Source organism: Saccopteryx bilineata, chromosome 12 (genome assembly GCF_036850765.1).
Source record: "Saccopteryx bilineata isolate mSacBil1 chromosome 12, mSacBil1_pri_phased_curated, whole genome shotgun sequence".
Classification (NCBI taxonomy): Eukaryota; Metazoa; Chordata; class Mammalia; order Chiroptera; family Emballonuridae; genus Saccopteryx; species Saccopteryx bilineata.
In genome coordinates this window covers 5457940-5481593 of record NC_089501.1, presented here as the reverse complement: position 1 = coordinate 5481593, position 23654 = coordinate 5457940, and the positions used below count along the sequence as shown (strand labels likewise).

The 23654-nt window shown below is 38.6% G+C and overlaps 1 protein-coding gene and 1 non-coding gene across 2 annotated transcripts in view; one reads left to right on the top strand and one right to left on the bottom strand.

Moving 5' to 3' along the window:
* Positions 1-23654, top strand: part of AK9 (adenylate kinase 9) — a 178054-nt gene that overhangs the window by 103241 nt on the left and 51159 nt on the right. Inside the window, exons 20-26 of the mRNA XM_066247994.1 lie at positions 4577-4735; positions 6966-7052; positions 8237-8437; positions 10312-10433; positions 18004-18216; positions 19761-20021; positions 20946-21070. Of these exons, the coding sequence (XP_066104091.1) occupies positions 4577-4735; positions 6966-7052; positions 8237-8437; positions 10312-10433; positions 18004-18216; positions 19761-20021; positions 20946-21070 (1168 nt within the window). The remainder of the gene's footprint in view (positions 1-4576; positions 4736-6965; positions 7053-8236; positions 8438-10311; positions 10434-18003; positions 18217-19760; positions 20022-20945; positions 21071-23654) is intronic.
* LOC136316568 (U4 spliceosomal RNA) lies at positions 14250-14389 on the bottom strand. Its single transcript, XR_010727781.1, has one exon. It is a non-coding gene; the product is annotated as a U4 spliceosomal RNA (small nuclear RNA).

Genomic DNA, 23654 nt, shown 5'->3' with positions numbered 1-23654 from the left:
ACAGATGGCTGTGGGATTACTTCTGTTGAAAAGATCCTGCAGAAGTTGACAAACAGTGAAGCTCTTAATATACCCAATGTCTTTGCACTTAGACTTCCATAGAGAAGAACTCAGTCTACAAGTTTTGTTTAAGGCTGGAGTTCTTTGTTCTTTTTTTTTTTTAATAATTTTATTTTTTTTAATGGGGCGACATCAATAAATCAGGATACATATATTCAAAGATAACAAGTCCAGATTATCTTGTCGTTCAATTATGTTGCATACCCATCACCCAAAGTCAGATTGTCCTCTGTCACCTTCTATCTAGTTTTCTTTGTGCCCCTCCCCCTCCCCCTTTCCCCCCTCCCCCATAACCACCACTCTTACCAATGTCTCTTAGTCTTACTTTTATGTTCCACCTATGTATGGAATAATGCAGTTCCTGGTTTTTTCTGATTTACTTATTTCACTTCGTATAATGTTATCAAGATCCCACCATTTTGCTGTAAATGATCCGATGTCATCATTTCTTATGGCTGAGTAGTATTCCATAGTGTATATGTGCCCCATCTTCTTTATCCAGTCATCTATTGATGGGCTTTTTGGTTATTTCCATGTCCTGGCCACTGTGAACAATGCTTCAATGAACATGGGGTTGCATGTGTCTTTACGTATCAATGTTTCTGAGTTTTGGGGGTATATACCCAGTAGAGGGATTGCTGGGTCATAAGGTAGTTCTATTTTCAGTTTTTTGAGGAACCACCATACTTTCTTCCATAATGGTTGTACTACTTTACATTCCCACCAACAGTGGATGAGGGTTCCTTTTTCTCCACAGCCTCTCCAACATTTGCTATTACCTGTCTTGTTAATAATAGCTAATCTAACAGGTGTGAGGTGGTATCTCATTGCAGTTTTGATTTGCATTTCTCTAATAACTAAAGAAGATGAGCATCTTTTCATATATCTGTTGGCCATTTGTATTTCTTCCTGGGAGAAGTGTCTGTTCATGTCCTCTTCCCATTTTTTTATTGGATTGTTTGTTTGTTTGTTGTTGAGTTTTATGAGTTCTTTGTATATTTTGGATATTAGGCCCTTAAAAGGCTGGAGTTCTTAACCTGGGCTCCATGGATAAAATTTAAGGGTTTATGAACTTGAATTAAAAATAATTTCAATTTTGTTTTAACTAACCTGTAACTAAGATTTAGTTTTTTTTCTTCAATTAGTAATTTACATGGACAACAAACTGCAATAGTATTAGCAATAATTTCATTTTGTGATCAAAAGGAATAAAATACCACATTACAGTTTTATACAGTATACTATATCTTATATATGCTTATCACTGTTCCCAAATTCTGGTAGTTATTAAACCAGCTGCTGGGTCTTGTTGTTTAATCCATTAGTAAAGATGCACAAGTTTTCTGTGGCACAAAAATATTTTTGATGTCTTAATGACTGTATTTCAATATAATTGGCTTCTTACATATTTTATGAGATTGAAAGCATTATTCTAAAAAGAGGTCCATAAATTTTATCAGACTGCCAAAGGGGTCCATTGCTCAAAAAAGTGAAGAGTGTCTGTTTCAGTTTTCCATTGCTGTCCAGAAAGCCACCCCAAAACTCTAAAGCAACCCCCATTTTTATTATGCACACAATTCTGTGGGTCAGGAATTCAAGCATGGCTTATATCTGCTCCCCAAGGACCTCAGTTCTGACTTAAAATAGTCATCTTGGAAATGGATCCTCTGGCCCCATTCAAGCCTTCAGATGACTGTGGCCCTAATTGACATCTTTATGATGACATCATGAGACACCCAAAGCCAGAACTGCCAATAAGCCACTCCCAAATTCCTGACCCTAGAAACTACAAAGATAATATGTGATTATTGTTTTAACCACTAAATTTTTGGGTAATTTATTATGAAGCAATAAATAACTATTCAACACATATTTAGTTAATATCACGGATAGTAGAGGATCTTAAACATTTTTCAATCCATTCCTGACTGATATGGTACTCAGATTATCCACTGGGGTCTGAGAAAAAAGTACTAGAACTTTTAACTTTTTTTTTTTAACCAAAAGCGGTATCTAGTTGAAAGACTTTTTTTTTTTTTTTATTTAACCTCCCTGAGAGAAGAAGCTTTATCTTTTTTTTTTTTTTTTTTTTTTTATTTTTCTGAAGCTGGAAACGGGGAGAGACAGTCAGACAGACTCCCGCATGCGCCCTACCGGGATCCACCCGGCACGCCCACCAGGGGGCAACGCCCTGCCCACCAGGGGGCGATGCTCTGCCCCTCCGGGGCATTGCTCTGTTGCTACCAGAGCCACTTCAGCACCTGGGGCAGAGGCCAAGGAGCCATTCCCAGCGCCCAGGCCATCTTTGCTCCAATGGAGCCTCGGCTGCGGGAAAGGAAGAGACAGACAGAGAGGAAGGAGAGGGGGAGGGGTGGAGAGGCAGATAGGCGCCTCTCCTGTGTGCCCTGGCCGGGAATCGAACCTGGGACTTCTGCACGCCAGGCCGACGCTCTACCACTGAGCCAACCGGCCAGGGCCGAGAAAGACATTTTGAGTTTCTGGTGTAGAGCACCTAACTTCATCCCAAACCCTAGAGGGCTTCAGCAAATTCTACTTCTTCCTCTGTGTATCACCATAAAATTTTCCATATAACGCAAAAGACTCACCACATTCCAAGTCACATACTTGGAAGCCACATGCTCTGAAATCTTGGTAAGACCTCAAGATATTAGGACACTTCAGGATACTTTTCCCTGGGGACATAATCACCCAGATTTATATTAAAATTCAGATACTAGGAGTATCACACACCAGTAGAATGTGATTCTTGAAAAGTACTCACTGGGAGGGAGGAATTTCCACAAGAATTGAGAACTCAACTTCATTTATTTTGTTCACATCAAATTTGCATAGAAATCACCTTGATTTTTAGTCAATTTTATAGATACATTAAAGGAATTGGAAAGATAGATTTCCTGACTTCACCATTCACCCCATCTTCCTCCTGAAGGATTTCCATGCATAAATTTCTGATAATGGTCATCAAAAACTACAGAAAATTTGAAGTTATGCTTTTTTAATTTCAATTTAACATATTGATCAACATACTCTACAGTACATTATTAGCTATAAGAAAATATAGAGTCTAGCCCAGTGCTGCCCAATAGAAATATAATGCAAGTCACGTATGTGTCTTTAAATTTTCTAGTAGTACTATAAAAAGTAAAAAGAAACAAGTGAAATGAATTATATTCTATTTAATATGCTATATCCAAAATACTATATTGACATGTAATGGATGCAAAAATCACTTATATATTTTACACTCAATTTTCCATACTAAATCTTTGAAGTCCATTGTGTATTTTATGCTTACAACACATCTCAGTTTGGACTAGCCACATTTCAAGTACATCCTGTAGTGGCTACATATCAGTCAGTACAGGTCCCGCCATTCCCTTATTGCAGTGGTTCTCAAACTTTTTGAAGTCAGGGCACACTTAAAATCCTACAAATAATTGTAGGCGCACTATATACAAATTCTGAGAAATGTGTTATAATAAGTCAAATATTAAAGAAAACATATATAAAAACCAAGTGTGCTTTTATGGTAATTACACAAAATAAATACAACAAAATTAAATTTATTCAGATATCAAATAACATTTTTATGTTACATTTTTTGAGTTATGCTTTTTAGAATTCGTATAAAACAGGGGTTAAAAAATTAAAAAACAACAAAAAAGTTATCTTTTTATATATATAGATACATTCTTAGGTTTAGTAAATTCGGCAGGTCCTAGTGTGAATGTGTTTTTTCATTCTTGTGTTTATGAAAAACATGAGCCTGATATGTCCTAGTGATTTCTTCAATGTTTGGCATATATTTGAAAGGCAAACTCTCATTTCCTCATCAATACATTGAAGAATTCCTCTCTTTTTACTCTTAATTGTGTTGAGAGTAGAAAAACCCCACCATACAAATCATCTTAACTTTACACCAAACAAAGGATAGAAGAAACTTGCCTCCAGTCTTTCTGAGGAACATGGGGGGTAGTGTAAACAATCCAGCACCACAGTTTAACAGTCTTTTGCAAACTAATCAGGCCAGTGAGGTGGGGGGGGGGGCAGACTGTCAGCTTACAGCCAATTCCCCACACCTCTGTCCCCCCAAAATCTAAACTCCCCAACAGGCACATATTTCTCTGGAATACCATAGGGCGCACCTGGAACTCTTCTAGGGTGCACCAGTGCACCCTGGCACACACTTTGAGAACCACTGCCTTATTGAATGGACATTTGGGCTGTTTCTAGTGTTTTATTGTTATAAATGTTTGGGGCTGCTATAAACATTTCTTTTTAAAATGAAGTCTTAGGCTGGTGCTCCCATAGCACTCTGAGTACATTACTAGAATCCTTACCACTATGTTTTAATAGGTAAAATATATAGAAAGTGTATGTCCCTCCTTCATTAAACCCCATGCTCTAGGAGGGCAGGGGTCTACTCTTCATTCTTTGTTTGGATTTCAGCACTTCTGGGAGTACCTAGCACCTAATTAATATTTCCCTTTTCTAGAAGCAGAAGAGATTGACCCCGAGGCAGATGAGGATATTGAAGGGGAGGAGATTGATGCTCCTGAAGGACCCGAGGGCATTGAGGTAGCCGGAGAGACTGGGGGCTTCTTACCTGAGGAGTCTGAAGCATCCAAGTTTCCTGAAACTGAACCTGAATCAGGTTAGACATTTTTGACAGCCATCTCCTTAATTCTGCTCATGTCCATTGGTGTCTTTGTGTGTGCATGCGTGTGTATATGTTAAGAAAATGGAAACAGGCTAAACATGGAGAAATGAGCTCCCAAAGAACAGCCATTGATTCCCAATCACGTGGTGTGCAGTGCCATAGAAAAGCCGATGCTGCTGCCCCAGCCTGGTATTCAGGGACAGGGCTGTCTCGATCATTTATGGGCACTTTGTTCAAAAGCAAAGGAAAGGTGCCATTAAAGGTACTAAAATATAAAGCTTTTTTTTTTCTTTCATAATTTCTCTAATTGTCATGGATTGATTTTTATATGTTATTTGATGTCATTCTAATAAACATTTTAAATTTACATTATTAGCATAAATTTCACCATCTTTATATTGGGCAATGCTATTTTTAAATGGAAAATATAACAGCATTTAACTCATATGCAGAATTACTGAAGTGAACACAATTCATATTTCACAGCTCGTACATACATATGTATTTCATTCTCACCAGAATACTGGTAAGTTTTGTGCACAAAACTCACTCAGCTTTTTATTTCACTTCTTAATGTGCACATAGTCTACGAAGACGCTCTACCTTTAGCTTCCTGATGATTAAGGAAAGACTGAAAGAAAAAGAAACACTGGGTTGCCCTATCTCTGCTTTTCCTTCTGTGTCGTCATATTCAGCCTGAGTATTTCACTGCTACAGGAAAGCGACACGAGGAAGAGAGGCAATGATGAGGTTCCTTGGTTATTCATGTCTCTCTGAATACTGTCACCTTCTTTCTGCCTCTGAAGCAAGTTCTACTTCAAAGGAAAACATGGGCTCTCGGGTCCGTCAGCCTCCTCCCCTGCCTGCCTCACGGCTGGGTCACACTCCCACACACCACAGGCCCTGTAATTAATTCTGGGCTCCTGACGGGGCATCAGGAACTGTCATGAGGATGAGCTGGCAAGGGCTGGCTAACACATACTGTGCATATCTCTGCTCATATGCACGCTCTATTGTTCTTCTGGAGCCCTTATGGATTTTGTTTACAAAAAGTTCAAAGATAAAATTGTTAAAAGTTTCAGATTGACAACCAGAGAGCATTAAACCAAGTGTGAGGCCGTTCTGAGTGAGAGCCCGTGCGGCTGCACAGGTCCCACGCCCAGGGGCCCCCTGCTGCAGCAGTGCAGTGTGGTGGGTGGGGCAGGGCAAGAAGGAAGGAGTCTTCGGGCCAAAGGTCACTCTTGGAACTAGAGAGTAGGCTTAAAGCAGCAAGGTAGGGTACCCCATGACAGTGGGAGTGACCCCCGTAAATATTTCCAAGCACAATTAGCATTGGATTAGAAACTAATGCTACAAAGGAAAGGTTTTCAAATACCTTCATCCAAATCCAGCCTGGGGTAATTAAGGACTAGGAACCTACTGTCTGCGGTGAAAGAACCAGGATAAAGTGGAATTTTCACATTGAGAAATCTCAAGTTCAACATAGACCATTTTAACTCCAAGGGTTGGCATTAGCTTTATGGGGCAATAAGTCTTTTAAGTATAAAATCATATCCCTTGTGCCTGACAGAGGAGCTAGCAGGATAAAACACCCAGTTTCCTTTTAAGAGCCCCACACCTCCGCTCACTGTTCTCCCACCCAGGAACTTCGGAAGGAAGGAAGGAAGGAAGGAAGGAAGGAAGGAAGGAAGGAAGGAAGGAAGGAAGGAAGGAAGGAAGGAAGGAAGGAAGGAAGGAAGGAAGGAAGGAAGGAAGGAAGGAAGGAAGGAAACATACATCCATGAAATGTGACTCATCAAACATATACCCAAAGTTCTAGTATTTACTAATGTAACAGATATATAAGGGACAATTGAGTTTTATTACCTTTTATCTCCTTACTCTTTCTCCCCGGAACCTCCTTCGGATGTTCTAAAGCCAGCCTCCTACTCCAGTTAGGGTCAGTTCTAGCTCAATGCTGTAGATATGACTGTTATCAGTCAGAATTGTATGTACGATGTGTCAGTTATTATTCTGGTCATTGTCCTTTAGTATATTTAAGAATATTCTTACACTATTAGGTATGTTTATGCCATGCTTTCCCTAACAAGAACTGTATTTCCAACTAGCTCCAACTGTAATAGTATATACAATTTAAACTGTGTTTTGAAATTTTCTTTGTGCCAAAACTTTCATAAAGAATCACTGTTTTAAAATTCAAACACTGTTAAGTTTCTTTTCTAAGTATCTGAGCCTTCTGAGGAAACTACAGTTGGAACAGAAATTCCAAAAGAAGCCAAAGAGAGCCTGGAAACTAAATTATCTGAAACAGGTTAGCTTATAAAATAAAAGTAGTTAGTACATAAAAGTACTTTTCATAGTCTGCTACAAAGGGTCTAGTCCTTTATTTTAGGCATAGTACCAACTTCCAACTTTTTTTTTTCATTGTATGGAAGTTGACATGTTTATTTAGCTTATTATATTAAAAGTATACCTAGCCAGCTTACAACACTATTTTTCATCAAATTTTATTTTATACATTTTATTAACAAAGTTGTCAGCCTGACCAGGCAGTGGCTCAGTGAATAGAGCGTTGGACTGGGACACAGAGGACCCTGGTTCAAAACCCCGAGGTTACCAGCTTGAGCCTAAAGGTCACTGGCTTGAGCAAGGGGTCACTCGCTCTGCTGTAGTCCCCAGTCAAGGCACATATGAGAAAGCAATCACTGAACAACTAAGGTGTCACAACAAAAAATTGATGCTTCTCATCTCTCCCTTCCTGTCTGTCTCTATCCCTCTCTCTCTCTCTCTCTGACTCTCTCTGTCTGTCTCTGTCAAAAATAAAAAACAACAACAAAAAGAAGTGGTCATATGACCCTGGCCAGTTTGCTCAGTGGTAGAGCATCGGCCTGACATATGGATGTCCCAGGTTCAATTCCCGGTCAGAGCACACAGGAGAGGTGCCCAGCTACTTCTCCATCCTTCCCCCTCTCGCTTCTCTCTCTCTCTCTCTCTCTCTCTCTCTTTCTCTCTCTTCCCCTCCTGCAGTCATGGCTCGATTGGAGCAAGCTGGCCTTGGGCACTGAGAGTGGCTCCAGGGCCTCCCCCTCAGGCTCTAGGAAGAGCTCGGTCAGAAGCAACAGAGCATTGCCCCAGATGGGCAGAGAATCGCCCACCCATACCAGGATGCCGGGTACATCCCGGTACGGGTACATACAGGAGTCTGTCTCTGCCTCCCTTCCTCTCTCTGAATAAACAAACAAAAAAAATTATAAACTTGTCATATGAAATACATATTAATTATCCAAATTGTATTAATAGATAATTCATCTACAGGCAATACAAGGAATGAAGCATAATTAAAATATGAATTTATAAATGTACATTATTGCTAAAAACAATATGTTTATTTCTGTTATATGTTTTTAAAATATTATAAATATTATGTTGGCAGTATGAGTAAAGATGCCATGTTTAAAGCCTCTTTTTTTCTTTCCTTTAACCTTTACTCAAAAGTTGTACTACCTGAGTTTCCTGAAGACGCTTATCCTGATGTTCCTGAAATGGAACCATTTAAAGAGAAGATCAAATCTTTCTACTCCACCTGGAAAGATCTGCAAACAGCAATCACCGACTCTTTTGTTCAAATTTTGAACTTGGAGATTGCTGGCAAAACTCCAGAGGAACTGCTTCAAAAAGTAGTTGAGGCTATGGAAAGTAAGGGCTGTAATCCTAACACTTACTGTCAAAACCATGTAATATTATTAAAAGCACTGCGAAGCCTGACCAGGCGGTGGCACAGTGGATAGAGCGTCTGACTGGGAAGTGGAGGACCCAGGTTCGAGACTCGAGGTTACCAGCTTGAACGCAGCCTCATCTGGTTTGAGCAAAGCCCACCAGCTTGGACCCAAGGTCGCTGGCTTGAGCAAGGGGTTACTCAGTCAGCTGTAGCCCCACAGTCAAGGCACATATGAGAAAGCAATCAATGAACAACTAAGGTGTCGCAATGAAAAACTAATGATTGATGCTTCTCATCTCTCTCCGTTCCTATCTGTCCCTATCTATCCCTCTCTCTGACTCTCTCTCTGTCTCTGCAAGTTTAAAGCCTTTCTTGATGGTCCATAAAGTAGAACACTCCACATATCCAGGGATGAGGTTTAAAACCTTTAACAACAGTCATAGCACAGGCACCACCAGCCAGAACAGCTGTGGGTCGCAAACAGCAGTCAGAACAGCTGTGGATTGCGAACAGCAGTCGCCAAACTTAAACCAGCCAGTTGTCACTTAAAGAATTTCTAAAGGCCAATTCGCAGATGCATTTAAACTGAGTTTAATAACTACAATTAATTTTCCTAATTTATGACTATTGTAATATATGCTCATATCATTTTTTTCCTTTTTTATTGATTTTAATTTATTGTGTTTACATAGATTCTAGTGTTGCCCCTAATGCATCCCCTCTCCCCCGTATTCCCCTCAACATCTCCCTTGCCCCCTTCCCTACAGCGCCCTCCCCCCCTTCGCTTCAGGTTTGTCCCATCCTATCATCCCCTTTCCCTCTGTCCTCTTTTCCTCTGGTCCCTTTGATCCCTCCTCTGTCTCAATTCCGTTCCTCAGTTCACATTGTTCATTGGATTCCTCAAATGAGTGAGGTTATTTGATATTTTTCTTTTTCTGCCTGGCTTATTTTACTTAACATAATAGTTTCCATGTCCATCCATGTTGTCACAAAAGGTAAGATTTTCTTCTTTTTCATGGCCCCATAGTATCCCATTGTATATATGTACTATTGCTTTTTAATCCACTCATCCACTGACGGACAGTTGGGCTGTTTCCAGATCTTCGCTATTGTGAACAGTGCTGCCTTAAACATGGGGGTGCGCCCTGGCCGGTTGGCTCAGCGGTAGAGCGTCGGCCTAGCGTGCAGAGGACCCGGGTTCGATTCCCAGCCAGGGCACACAGGAGAAGCGCCCATTTTCTTCTCCACCCCTCCGCCGCGCTTTCCTCTCTGTCTCTCTCTTCCCCTCCTGCAGCTAAGGCTCCATTGGAGCAAAGATGGCCCGGGCGCTGGGGATGGCTCTGTGGCCTCTGCCTCAGGCGCTAGAGTGGCTCTGGTCGCAACATGGCGACGCCCTGGAGGGGCAGAGCATCGCCCCCTGGTGGGCAGAGCGTTGCCCCATGGTGGACGTGCCGGGTGGATCCCGGTCGGGTGCATGCGGGAGTCTGTCTGACTGTCTCTCCCTGTTTCCAGCTTCAGAAAAATGAAAAAAAAAAATGGGGGTGCATTTCTCCTTTTGAAACAGTGCTGTGGTGTTCTTGGGCTATATTCCTAAAAGTGGGATAGCTGGGTCAAAAGGCAGTTTGATTTTTTAATTTTTTGAGGAATCTCCATACTGTTTTCCACAGGGCTGCACCAGTCTGCATTCCCACCAGCAGTGCAGGAGGGTTCCCTTTTCTCCACATCCTCGCCAGCACTTACTCTGTGTTGTTTTGTTGATGTATGCTCATATCATTTTAACATAAAAATATCTCCCCAGATGTTTTTTCCTTTCTTTTTCTTTTCTTATCTTTCTTTTTTTTTTTTCTTACAGAACCTTTCCGGTATGTTGCGTGGGAGTTAAATGATGAAGATTATGAGGAAGAAACAGAAGACTTTCAGGCTGAAGCAGAGAATGATGAGGAGCTAGAAGAGGAAGAAGAGGAAGAGGAAGAGGTATGAATCTTTTATTACTGCTGCTTCACATTGGCCATATCATTGAAAGTGCACATATTCAGAGTGGTAATTAGCACTCTTGGACCCCAGGAAAACAGCAGGCTTCCTCAATTTTATATATAAACGTTTTCAACACCCATTGCCTCCACCCCAGCTTCCCGTGATCCCTGAAATGTCAGTATGCTACATCCATGAGAAAAAGAAAAGGGAAATCTTTTAAACTTTTTCATGGAAGTACCTATGTATATTAGAGAGAGAAATATTTTATAAGTTTAACAGAAGTGGGTGTTTTATGTAAAATACAGCAGTGGCATCTTTGAGAGGCTGCTTGCATAGTACTAACGAGTGGTATTTTCAAACAGGAACAGCTCATTTTAGGCACCCCTCTACTCCCTTGTCACAGAATTTTGATAACCATTCTCAATTGATAGCCATCCAATTCAGGTATCTATCAATAATAAAATAGAAAGTGAGTCTTTATTTTGGGCTTTATGAATGAAACAAAATAATGTATTAAGTTAGGTAAACATAGAGTTGTAATTAAATTAAACCCAAATATAGCGTGTCAAACAACAAATGTTATATAATATAATTCTGATAACAATTTTTAGTACTTGGTCACTAAAGAACTGCTGAGACTTTCAGTCAGGGTGGCTACAGATGTGGGTTTTGTCCTGCCTGTGCTCAGATTCTCTCCTTTCAATCATCCTTCCTCTGCCGTTCTGGGTCCTGTTCTGTTCTGCAGGAGAATGCCTCTTTCTTGTTATCTGCAGACAATTCTCAGGCTGTCTGTAAACTTGCATTTTCAAATATGGTCTTCATTGATAATAATGTCTTTTTCTCACTTCCACTTTTCTAATTTACCACCACACAAACCAGTGTTTCCTGTTGTATTAATTTCCCAAGGCTGCCATGAGAAAGTGCTACAAACTGGAAAGTTTAAAATAACAGAAATTAATTCTCTTATGGTTCTTGAGGCCAGAATTCTGAAATCAAGGCATCAGTAGGGCCATGCTCCCTTCAGGCTCTCAGGAAACTCTTTTCTTTCCTGTTCTGGCTTCTGGTGGCTCCACATAATCCATGGCTTGTGGCTAACTAAATCTCTGCCGCTGTCTGCACATGGCCTTCTCCTCTTCTGTGTCTTCTCATTCTCTTATAAGGACACTTGTCACTGGATTTAGGGGCCACCTAGATTGTAAGAATATGCTCTGAAAATATGCAGAATTAGGATGACAATTAGAGACAGTGAGGCTCCCTAGGGTGAAAGCCCTGAGTGGACAAGAGTCCAGGGCCTCTCTGACCCATATTGGAAACAGTGCAGGCTGGAAACAGCAAAATAGCAGGATAAGATTCAGCAACAGAAATCTTTAGGCTCTCAGAACAGAGATTAGGAGTCAGCATGTTCCTTCTCCTTTACTTCAACCCTTGAAAACCTCTGCTGTCTGCTTCCTTAAATTATTTGTACTGGCTAATAAATATCTGAGTGAGGCTAAGGATGGGGCTTCAGTCCTTCAATCAGCTGACCAGGGCTGTTGCCTCCCCTCAGCCCCTCAGAGCATGTTATCTGGTCTCCAAGTTGTTCACTGTCACCGCGACACTAGATAATAAATGTAAATATCATCCTGACACCCTTTATTGCATCTGCAAAGATGCTCTTTTCAAACAAGGCAGATAAGTCTGCCAGGAGTTCTCAGAAATTTTGACCTAGGAGAAAAAAGAACACTATTGTTACATTCAACTGGAAAAACAGCAAGAAAGAACTTTGCTTCTCCCATCTCAGTCAGTTGCCTTGACTAATCATAGCAACTAGAGGACTTAGTATGTGATTGAACCAGCCTACTTAACATGCCCACCCAATGACTATGAGGTGAGGAGTTACTGTGATTATCTGGTCCACTTGAGCTATTTGGAATGCTTTTTCCTAAGATGTGGTTTATATCTCTTGCTTTTTTGTCTGTATCACACTTTTCTTCCCTTTTTCTAGGAACATAGCTATTCTCCCTCTTTTCATGGAGAAGATATGTAATAGGAAGATATGTACCAAAATCTCAAGAGTCTGAGGAAACAACTAAAAAGATAAAATACAGGAAACAGTTTCAACACATTGACATGAGGCAGTTAAGTGCTAAAACCAGTACTGGCAATGTTTCTCCCTTTAGAAGAGAATACTTTTTCTCCTTTTTTTCAGTCTCTGGAGGCTATCAGCATTCTTTGGTTCTTTGGTTCATTTTTGGTTCATTCTCCTTCCATTTTCAAAGCACATCACTTCAGCTTCTGCTGTCTGTCATCTCATCTCTTTCTGCCTTTGACCTTCTTGACTCCCTCTTACAAGGACACATAAGACTACATTTGGCCCATCTGGATATTTTTCCCAGCTCAAGATCCTTAGTCACACATATAAGGTAATATATTCACATGTTCTGGGGATCTCTTGTGGGGGAGGGCATTATTATGGTCTACCACAAGTAGTCACTCACTTCTTCAGCTCATTTATGTATTTTGTTGGTATTTATGAACTCTTTCTAGTGTCTACTTGAATCTTTATAAGTGAATTCATTATTTTTCTACTTGGAGGTTCTTCCATCTCTGTGTTGCAGACTTTATGGTCTGTTGGATCTAACTGATCTTGCAGTCTGCTAGTCTCCCTTAACCAATGGATGCTAACAACAGCAAAGAGGAAGTGCGTTCCAAACATCAATAAGAGTAGAATTCAAGGAGTAATGCATTAAAACAACAACAACAAAAAGATACTTTATGTTGCCAAAGATAAACAAATTTCAGCACTAGTTGAAGTGGTAAGGATTGATTTTAATCAATTATAGCCATTGCAATAGGAAAAGGAGTCCAGTGTGACCTGAAATCAATTTGATTGAGTTGAATGGACATACAGAAGTGAAAGGGAGCATTAGAGAGTAAGTAGGGAGGGGAGCAGGCAGGAGCCCCATAGAGTTAGGGAAGTAAAACATTACACAGGGTTAGTCAGTCAGTATAAAAAGCAATTAAGTTAGCTGTGTCTGCTAGTCAGCAGTTATAGAAGTCAGGATTCTGTCTTCTCACAAAGACTAGAAGACAGAAAGCCTACCTTTAGGTCTTAGCTGAAACAAACTAAAATTTTTTGGCAGCCTTGAGTTTTCTTGAGAGAAAGAGTAGGGTCATCTTAAAGATGTGGCCTTGACTGGTTAGAAACTGTGTTCATGTTTATTAAAGTATTTTTAAAAAAACCTTTCCCCAAAGCTCAGAGGTTGCCAGTTTGATCCCTGGTCAGGGAACATACAGGAACAGCTTGATGTCTTTCTAAAAAAAAAAAAAATCCAACTTTATTGAGAAATAATTGGCATATAACATTGTGTAAGTTAAAGCTATGTGACACAATGATTTGATATTCTTATTATTCTTATATATTACAAAATAATCACTATAATAAGGTTATTTAATACATCCATTGCCATAATTACAATTTTTTGTATGTGATAAGAATTTAATCTTCTTAGCAACTTCCAAGTATACAATATGATATAATTAACTATAGTCACCGTGCTCTACATTAGATCCCCAGATCTTAGGAGTCTTATAACTATAAGTTTTACCCTTTAACCAACATCTCCCCATTTTCCTCATGCCTCCGGCCCTTAGCAATTACCATTTTGTTCTCTGTTTCTATAAGTTTGGCTTTTTTTAAAAATCCACATATAAGTGAGCTCATACAATATTTCTCTTTATCTGGTTTATTTCACTCAGCATAATGCCCTTAAGGACCATCCATGTTGTTGCAAGTGGCAGGATTTCCTCACTTTTTTAGTTTTTTAAAATATTTTGTTTCCATAGAAATGGTCAAATTTGCCAATGCCAACTATATGTCAAGTCTTCAGGGCAGGGTATTAGGAAAAGTATTCAATTAATAATAATTGTGCCTCAGATAAACCTCATTGGCTATGATACTGCCACTGTGCAAAGCTAGGATTTCCTTCTTTTTTATAACTGAATAATATTTTATTGTATATAAATACACTTTTTAATCTACTTATTTGTCAGTGTTCAAGTCTGCATCCATAAAGAATGAACATTCTCTTTAATAATTCATGCAGTAGTTTACAAAGAAAATCACAATATATTATAAAAAGTAGAAACCTTAGAGATAATAGTCTCTGATCACAATGCAATAAAACAAAAACTTAATCCCAGAAATATAGTACTTCCCCATCCCCCCTAACATAAACACTCAAAAATTTAAAAATATATACACATATTTTCTTTCTAAATGCTCATGAGTTAAAGAAGAAATAAAAAATGAAACTATAGCTTATCTAAAAATTAATGATAATTAAAAGACCACATATAAAAGCTTTATTGAATGGCTAAAGTAGAAATCAGACTTGCTAGATTTTAAAAAACACAGTACCCAGTAAAATTTGAATTTCAGATAAATGAATAATTTTTTTATGTAAAGTACATACTTTTGTGTGGTACATACTAAAAACTTATTTAATTATCAGAAATTCAAGTATAACTGGAGAGCCTGCATTTTTATGTGCTAAATGTGGCAACCCTACTTTAAGTGCATTTTTTAAAAACAAGAATGACTAGAAAATTAATTAAGCATTCAGCATAAGTACTTGGGGAAAAGCACTTTAAATAAAATAAACCAAAAGAAAGTAAAAAGCAGGAGATTAAAGGCAAAAGTTAATTAAATAAGAAATAAGAATAAATAAAAGCAGTAGACCTAATTTCAAAAAACGAAAAGTTGGTTCATTAGCAAGAGAAATAAAATAGACAAACTTCCATCAAGTTAAATCAGGTAAAAAGAAGAAGCAAGAAATAATACTTGAAACAGAAATGTACTGGTAGATAATCAAATAAAAAAGAAGGCAATTTTAAATTACAGGAATGTTGTACTAATAAATTAACTTTAAAATCAAGATGAATTTACAAAATACGAATCATTAAATTTGCTATGAAGGAAGAACAAAAAAACAAAAATAACAGGAGAGTTTTAGGTCACTTTTAATATACCTTTATTGATTAGCTAATTCCTGTGTTGTTTAAACCATCCACATCATAGAAAAAGATCAATATTTTTCAGCTCATTATGAAGCTTGCATAACCCAAATACAAAAATTGAACAAGAGTGTGGTACAAGATAACAGTCACAGAGATATAAAGTACAGCACAGGAAATGTAGTCAATAATATTGTAATAACTATGCATCGTGTCTGATGGGTACTAGACTTATTGGGGTGATCACTTTGTAAGGTACATAAATGTCTAATCATTGGGACATATACCTGAAATGAAATAATATTGTATCTCAACTGTAATTTTTAAAACATTTTAAATACTATATATTTTTTTAATTTTAGAAGAAAATAGAGATTAGTCTCATTTTTGCACCTTTACTGAAAGTTGTTCATTATATCTTGTATAAGAGGGAAATAAGGCCTGTAGTAGACATAAGTATTAGTTCACTGGTTGTTGTTTTTTTTTTTGGTTTGGTTTTTTTTCGTATTTTTCTGAAGCTGGAAACGGGGAGAGACAGACAGACTCCCGCATGCGCCCAACCGGGATCCACCCGGCACGCCCACCAGGGGGCAACGCTCTGCCCACCAGGTGGCGATGCTCTGCCCCTCCCGGGTATCACTCTGTTGCGACCAGAGCCACTCTAGCGCCTGGGGCAGAGGCCAAGGAGCCATCCCCAGTGCCCGGGCCATCTTTGCTCCAATGGAGCCTCGGCTGCGGGAGGGGAAGAGAGAGACAGAGAGGAAGGAGAGGGGGAGGGGTGGAGAAGCAGATGGGCGCTTCTCCTGTGTGCCGTGGCTGGGAATCAAACCTGGGACTTCTGCACGCCAGGCCGATGCTCTACCACTGAGCCAACCGGCCAGGGCCTCACTGGTATTTTTTAAAATAATATATTTTTGCCTAAGCAAGTCTATTTTGATGTTATACTTTGGTAGGTATATTGATAGGTTATACTTAGAAAAATGAGTCTGAAAAGATACCCATAAAACCATTAAGAGTATCTCCTGACCAGGTGGTGGCGTAGTGGTTAGAGCATTGGCCTGAGAGGCAGAGGACACAGGTTCAAAACCCTGAGATTGCCGGCTGCACACAGGTTCACCAGCTTGAGCGCTGGGTCGCTGGCATGAGCGTGGGAACCATAGACATGACCCCATGGTCTGTAGCTTGAGCCCAAAGATCACTGGCTTGAAGCCCAGGGTCACTGGCTTGAGAAAGGGGTCACTAGCTCAACTGGAGCCCCTAGGTTAAGGCACATATGAAAAAGAAATTAATAAACAACTAAGGTGCTGCAACGAAGAACTGACGCTTCTCATCTCTCTCCCTTCCTTTCTGTCTAACCCTATCTGTCCCCCCCACTGCCATCTATATCTCTCACTTAAAAAAAAAAACTATTAAGAGTTTAATAGTAGTGGAAGGAAAAAGGTGAGAAAAAAACTTATTTACGTATTGTGATGTGTTTAGAATAATTTTACAAAAAGCATGCATTTTAAAATGCAGAAAATTATTTTTAAATGTACTTCCATTGATTTAAATAAATTGCAAGAATCCTTAAAAGACTGTACACATAGTTTCTTTATTTTTCATAAATGAAAATATGTCACACATTTTCAGTAAAATAAAATATTTCCAAATTATTTGATTTCACATTCCCTTAGTAGTAAACAAAGCAAATCCTGAAGCATCTTCCATCTTATTTTCAAAGGGTAAGAAGTTGTGACCCTGACTCAGCTTTTACTTTTAAGTTTTATTTTAGAAACTGATTCTGCTCCAGAGAACATTGTGGGGGTTTTCTTTACACCTATATCTGTAGAGGCCTGGGGACACCTTGATTCTCGGTGCTACTTTATTCTCTTTATGAAAATAAAGAAGCTTGAGATGTGAATTTAGAGGGATAAGAGAAATTGATTTTTTTATTTTATATAGAAAATTAAATTTAAACAGGTGATATTGATCGATAAGAGTATATAGGTTTCAGGTGAACATCTCTATAGCATTTGAACTGTTGATTATGTTGTATACCCATCACCCAAAGTCAAATCAGTTTTTGTCACCGTATATTTTTCCCTCTTTACACCATCCCCCGCCCTCCACCATGTCCCTCTCCCCCTGGTAACCACTTCACTCAGTTTTATATCCCTCCTATGTGTGATATCATACAGTTCTTGACTTTGAGAAACTGATTTTTAATGAATAATTAAAAGGCCAGTATAAGAACTGGCCTTTAGAAATTGTTTTTTTTTTAATGATTTTATTTATTGATTTTACAGAGAGATGGGGTTGGAGCAAGAAGTATCAACTCATAGTTGTTTCACTTTGGCTGTTCATTGATTGCTTGTCGCATGTGCCTTGACCAGGCAAGCCCAGGGTTTTGAACCAGCCACCTCAGTATTTCAGGTCAATGCTTTATCCACTGCATCACCACAGGCCTAAAAATTGTTTTAAAGGTGTATTTTTATGGATTAAATATAATGCATGAGATTATTTTTTTAATTTCCACTTTAGTATTGCATCAAAGTACTTTTAAAAATATTTTCCAAATGTTAAATAATATTTCTAGAATGAAGAGCGAATGAAAGAGAAGAAACGGCATTTGGGAGACACAAAGCACTTTTGTCCAGTGGTTCTCAAAGAAAACTTCGTCCTACAACCAGGCAGCACAGAAGAAGCAGCTAAATATCGAGAAAAGTTCTACTACTTTTCAAGTCCTGAGGCAAAAGAGAAATTTTTGGAGCATCCTCAGGAGTATGTAGCTCACAAAGAACCATTAAAGGTGAAAACTATATACCTATCCTAACGATTGCTCCTGGGTATTTTTTAGGTACTTATTTCATCCACCATTTTATTTAGTAGTGAAGCCCACAATCTGATATATAATATAGTGAGAATATCTAAGTTCCGAGAAGAACTTTTTGGAATAGAACCTAAAATAATTATCAGTCTTGACTTCTATAGTAATGCTTCGTGTCAAATAAATAATATGTGTCTTTTTAGATTAAATAAAAAGGTACAGCTGAATTTATTGCTTATAAATTTGTTGAATTTATTTTACACCTTAACCAGTTAGTCTCTCAGAGCAAAGCAGTCTGCTGAGCATAGGACAGGATTTGGGAGAAGTGTGGGATTCAGAGGCTTGTGGCCTTTAGTGAGTTGCCATCCTCTGTAGAAGTGTGATTACTCAGGCGAGACTGCTGTTAACCTGGTTTGCACTCAGAGGTATGATTGATTATAGGGGCAAATTTATGCCTGATTTCTTGACTCCCCAGAGCAAGGGATGACACAGATTCAAAATATTACAAAAGAGTGTTCCCAGAGGTGAATTGTCCTTGATCAATTAAACTGTTTTAAAACTGGTTTAAGTAGCTATAGAACAATCAATCTTTTTCTAAGTTTGTAAGACCATTTTTATCTTTACATATTACCTTTGGAACAGTTTTTACCTTCTTTTAAAAATATTTATTAAAGCCAAACACAAAAGAACAAATGCTGTATGAATTGACTTATACAAGGTACCTGGAATAGGTAAGTCCATAGGGACAGAAAATAAAGAAGTAGTTGCCAGAGGCTAAAGAGAGGGAAGAATAGAAATTGTTGTTTAATGGATACAGAATTCCAGTTTGGTTCAATGAAAAAATTCTGGAGACGGATCGTAGTGATGATTTCACACATTGTGAATGTACGTAATGCCACTGATTGTACCTTTAAAAATGGTTAAAATTGTAAGTTTTATGTTATATATTTTTTACAATAACTGTAGTAAGATTTTATTCATTTTTTAAAACAAAGCACATGTACAACAGCTTTAGACAAGTCTTTATTTTTATAGCTTACTTTCTCATCTTCTTCCATATAGACATATATTATTTTTAGTGTATATAATATTTTATAATCTTTTTTCTCTTAACATTAGATTATAGAAAGTTTATGTATTTCTACATAGATCTCATAGTGCTTGATCATTTTGACATACCATTTTTAATATAGTTTGTTAGATGTTTTATCATGCTAAAAATGTATCTTTTCATTCATTTTAAATTAAAACTAAAAATAAAGCCCCAATTCTATTTTATTAAATGCCTTTTGACACAAGATATCAAGATGACCTTATGTTTGTTATTGCTCCCTGAGAACTATTGTTGATGCAATGAGTCACCTTAATTGATATCCTAATATCAAAACATCCTTGAGTTTGTGAAGTGATAATTCAGTCTTAAGGAGGGCAGATAAGTAACCCTCCCTTTAAAAATAATTACTCAAAACTTCTTTTCCTTTACTCTCTCTTACCCAACGTCTCCCTGACCCACCCTCCTATGGCAGGCTCCTCCGTTAAGAATATGCCTTCTGGGCCCCCATGGTGCTGGCAAAACTGTCTGCAGCAGACAGTTAGCAGAAAAATTGGGCCTCTTTCACATTCAGTTTGAAGAATTTCTACAAGAAAAAATAATGCTCAAAACGGAAAAGAAAGTTGGACCTGAATTTGAAGAAGATGCTGAGGAAGAACAGTTAATAAAACAAGAACTTGAAGAGCTTGCAATTCAGGCCAATGTCGTGCTTAAGGAAGAAAATACAAAGAAGCCGGTAATAATATTAACATTCTCTTTACGGATAGTTGTGTTTACTGGTATTACTTTTGGAAAGTAGAATATAAGCAGTATAAAACTCTATATAAAGTTTCTAAGAAAAAGAAAAAAAAATTAGCCCATAAAAATCATTTAAGAGTCATCCTCCCCATATGTTAGATACAAATCTTACTGCTAATAGAGAATATAAAATTACTGAGTTTCACATGACTCCAATAAAAATCAGTAAGGCTTTTCTAACAAGACTGTTATATAGCATTTATTTGGGACTATGTTATTTTATATGTTTGACCTAACTATAAGGTTTTCCATAATTGTGTTCTCTGTTTTTTATTTAATCATGTATCATGAAGTTCTCCCTCATTGCCAATGGGGATCTCAAAATACTCATTTTCATGATGCTCCCTAAGGAAGTTTGTATGACTTTCTTAGGTGGTTTCTAACTGGGGTTATAAAGGGACAGTTCCTGATTCTTACTTTTTAACCATTTCCAATATAGCTAAACCCTTTCTTTCTGTAAATAGAACTCGATATAGATTGTATTTCAAATGGCTGCCTGGCTAGCCCATCCTTTAATCAGTATCTAGGTTTAATAATTATAAAATAGATGACAAAAATCAGTTAAAACATAAACTGAACAAAGTTTTAGCAAAAAGTAATGAGACAGATATCCTGAGGCCATGTATGAAAATCTGTTAGACTAATTGCTAGTAACTCTTCTTAACTATAGTAAAATAATTAAAAACCATATTAAATATTACTTTAAAGAAAAGAGCAGAAAATTTAAAAGACTTATAAGCAACAGTATAAAAAATGTCCTAAAAATAACAGGTCTCATCTTAATCAACCATATAATAGAGTATTGTTTATTAATATAGAGTTTTACATTTGTTTTGTTTTATTTTCTGATTTTTTTATTTAGCCTTCTGAAGTACAATTTACTGAAGAAGAAGAAGCCATCAGATTTAGTCTACTGGAAAATGAACCATTGCCTCCTGAAATTCTTGAAGAAATTCTTTCTGATTGGTGGTTTAAGGAACCAATACGGTATCTCAATTTATAGAGGAGTATATACATTTGTTGACTTTAATCTGCCTGGGACACAGGCATTGGTATTTTTGATAACTCCCTGGGCGATGCTAATGTGTAAAACCGATGATCTAAACCCATGTACCCTAATATACACTAATGATGTGCCAGTTTTCCTTGTTGCCTTTTAGTAGTTACAATTAAGAACACTTTATTAGCTGTCAATAGTGTTATCTCGCCTGACCAGGCAGTGGCGCAGTGGATAGAGCATCAGACTGGGATGCAGAAAACCCAGGTTCGAGACCCTGAGGTCGCCAGCTTGAGTGAGGGCTCATCTGGTTTGAGCAAAAAGCTCACCAGCTTGAGCCCAAGCTCGCTGGCTCGAGCAAGGGGTTACTTGGTCTACTGAAGGTCCATGGTCAAGGCACGTATGAGAAAGCAATCAATGAACAATTAAGGTGTTGCAATGTGCAACGAAAAACTGATTGATGCTTCTCATCTCTCCATTCCTGTTTGTCTGTCCCTGTCTATCCCTCTCTCTGACTCTCTCTCTGTAAAAAAAAAAAAATAGTGTTATCCTTTTACCAAAATCCAAGATCAAACCACAAAGGACAAATCTAAAAAATTTCCAGGTCACCAGAGTTTAAAACTTCACTTTGTTTTCTTTGGTTTTTTTTTTTTTTTTTTTTTTTTTTTTTCTTCTGAAGCTGGAAACGGGGAGAGACAGTCAGACAGACTCCCGCATGCGCGGGACCGGGATCCACCCGGCACGCCCACCAGGGGCGACGCTCTGCCCACCAGGGGGCAATGCTCTGCCCCTCCGGGGCGTCGCTCTGCGGCGACCAGAGCCACTCTAGCGCCTGGGGCAGAGGCCAAGGAGCCACCCCAGCGCCCGGGCCATCTTTGCTCCAAGGGAGCCTTGGCTGCGGGAGGGGAAGAGAGAGACAGAGAGGAAGGAGGGGGGAGGGGGTGGAGAAGCAAATGGGCGCTTCTCCTGTGTGCCCTGGCCGGGAATCGAACCCGGGTCCCCCGCACACCAGGCCGACGCTCTACCGCTGAGCCAACCGGCCAGGGCCCACTTTGTTTTCTTAAACCAGAATCATTTGTGTTGGTATCCACCAGAACAAAGTGAAATGATATTTACAGTCCTAATAGCACACATTTAAATGGAATTTACTGTGTGCTAGTTCTATGTCCTGATCTATAATATTTTATTCTTATTAATTTACATAATCCTTACTTCTACCCTATGTATTAGAAACTCTTATTATCTCCTTTGGAGATAAGGAAATTACATCATAGAGAATTCAAATAACTGGCAGTCACAGTGCCCCTCAAAACACTCTTTCACTTAGTCCTTGGCTCAAATAAGTGAGTGAGATTATTAGTCATCAAATTTAATTTTAATTTCCTATTCCCTAAATTAGATCAGTATTTGTAGTAAACTTAGATAAGTTGCCTGCAATAACACTCATGAGTTATTCTTCATTAATTTAGCTCCTGACCTCATATCATACATTAAAAAAAGAAAGAAAACAAGTATGTGGGTTTGTTGGTGGCTAAAACCAACAAATGCCAGGTGTTAGACCCATGGAGTTAGACCAGACCTTGGTTCAGCAACCTCAATACTTGAGTACTGGCTATGGAAGAATTCAGAGCCAAGACTCAAAGTATAAGAGAAAGTCTATTTAGAAAGTCAAGAAAGAGAAGAAGTGAGTGGTGGGAAGAAATGGATTCAGGAAACAAGTTACAGAGGCAAAAGAAAGGGCCTTAGAGCTTAGGACCTAACGGCTTTTAAGGGTGGAGGTTTTAGGAGAGGTTCCAGGGGAGGAGCTCAGTGGAATAGTCATCAGCTCTCCGTGTGTATCCTTTCAGGGTCCTGGTCTCCACCTATTGGTTGGCACCAAGGCAGGTGATCATTAATCAGTGCAGCTGGTCCTGAGGTCAGCCTTGGCATCATTTTTCTGGTTTATGCTGCTTTTCTGGGTCTGGAAACAAAACATAGCTGAGGCCTACATATATTTGATATGGGTCATAACTTCACTGTCCTGGAGGCTTAATGCTTCAGTGCTATTCTCTGCCCACCTTATTTCCCCTCTTAGAGAGCTAATCAGCATGACCACCAACATGCCAGGGGAGAAAAGGTCAGACGAGGGTCCAAACCTCATGACCAGTGATATGAAAGGTCACGGGGTCTAAACTGCATGACCATTGATATGCTATGAGAGGAAAGGTTACTCTGGAGGGAAGGTCCTTGCCTTCCCCATTTTTCTCGTTGCTAAGCACCCAAGACTTTCCACTCTGGTGACCTTATGTTCCTGGCCCATAATCATTGCTCCACTCATGACTGTTTGCCAACCACAGATTGAAGAATTATAAGTTCATTGTGAAATTATAAAAGCTTAAATAAAATAACAGAATATTATGCAACTATTAAAATGTGTTATAATGAAGAATTTGTAATAGCATAAGAAATGTTATATAATGGTAAATTAAAAATAAAATATATACAAAGTTATTTATAATATGATAGAGACACACGAAGAACAAACTGAAAAGAAACAAAAAAAATGACAGTAACCTCTGGAACACAAGACTATGG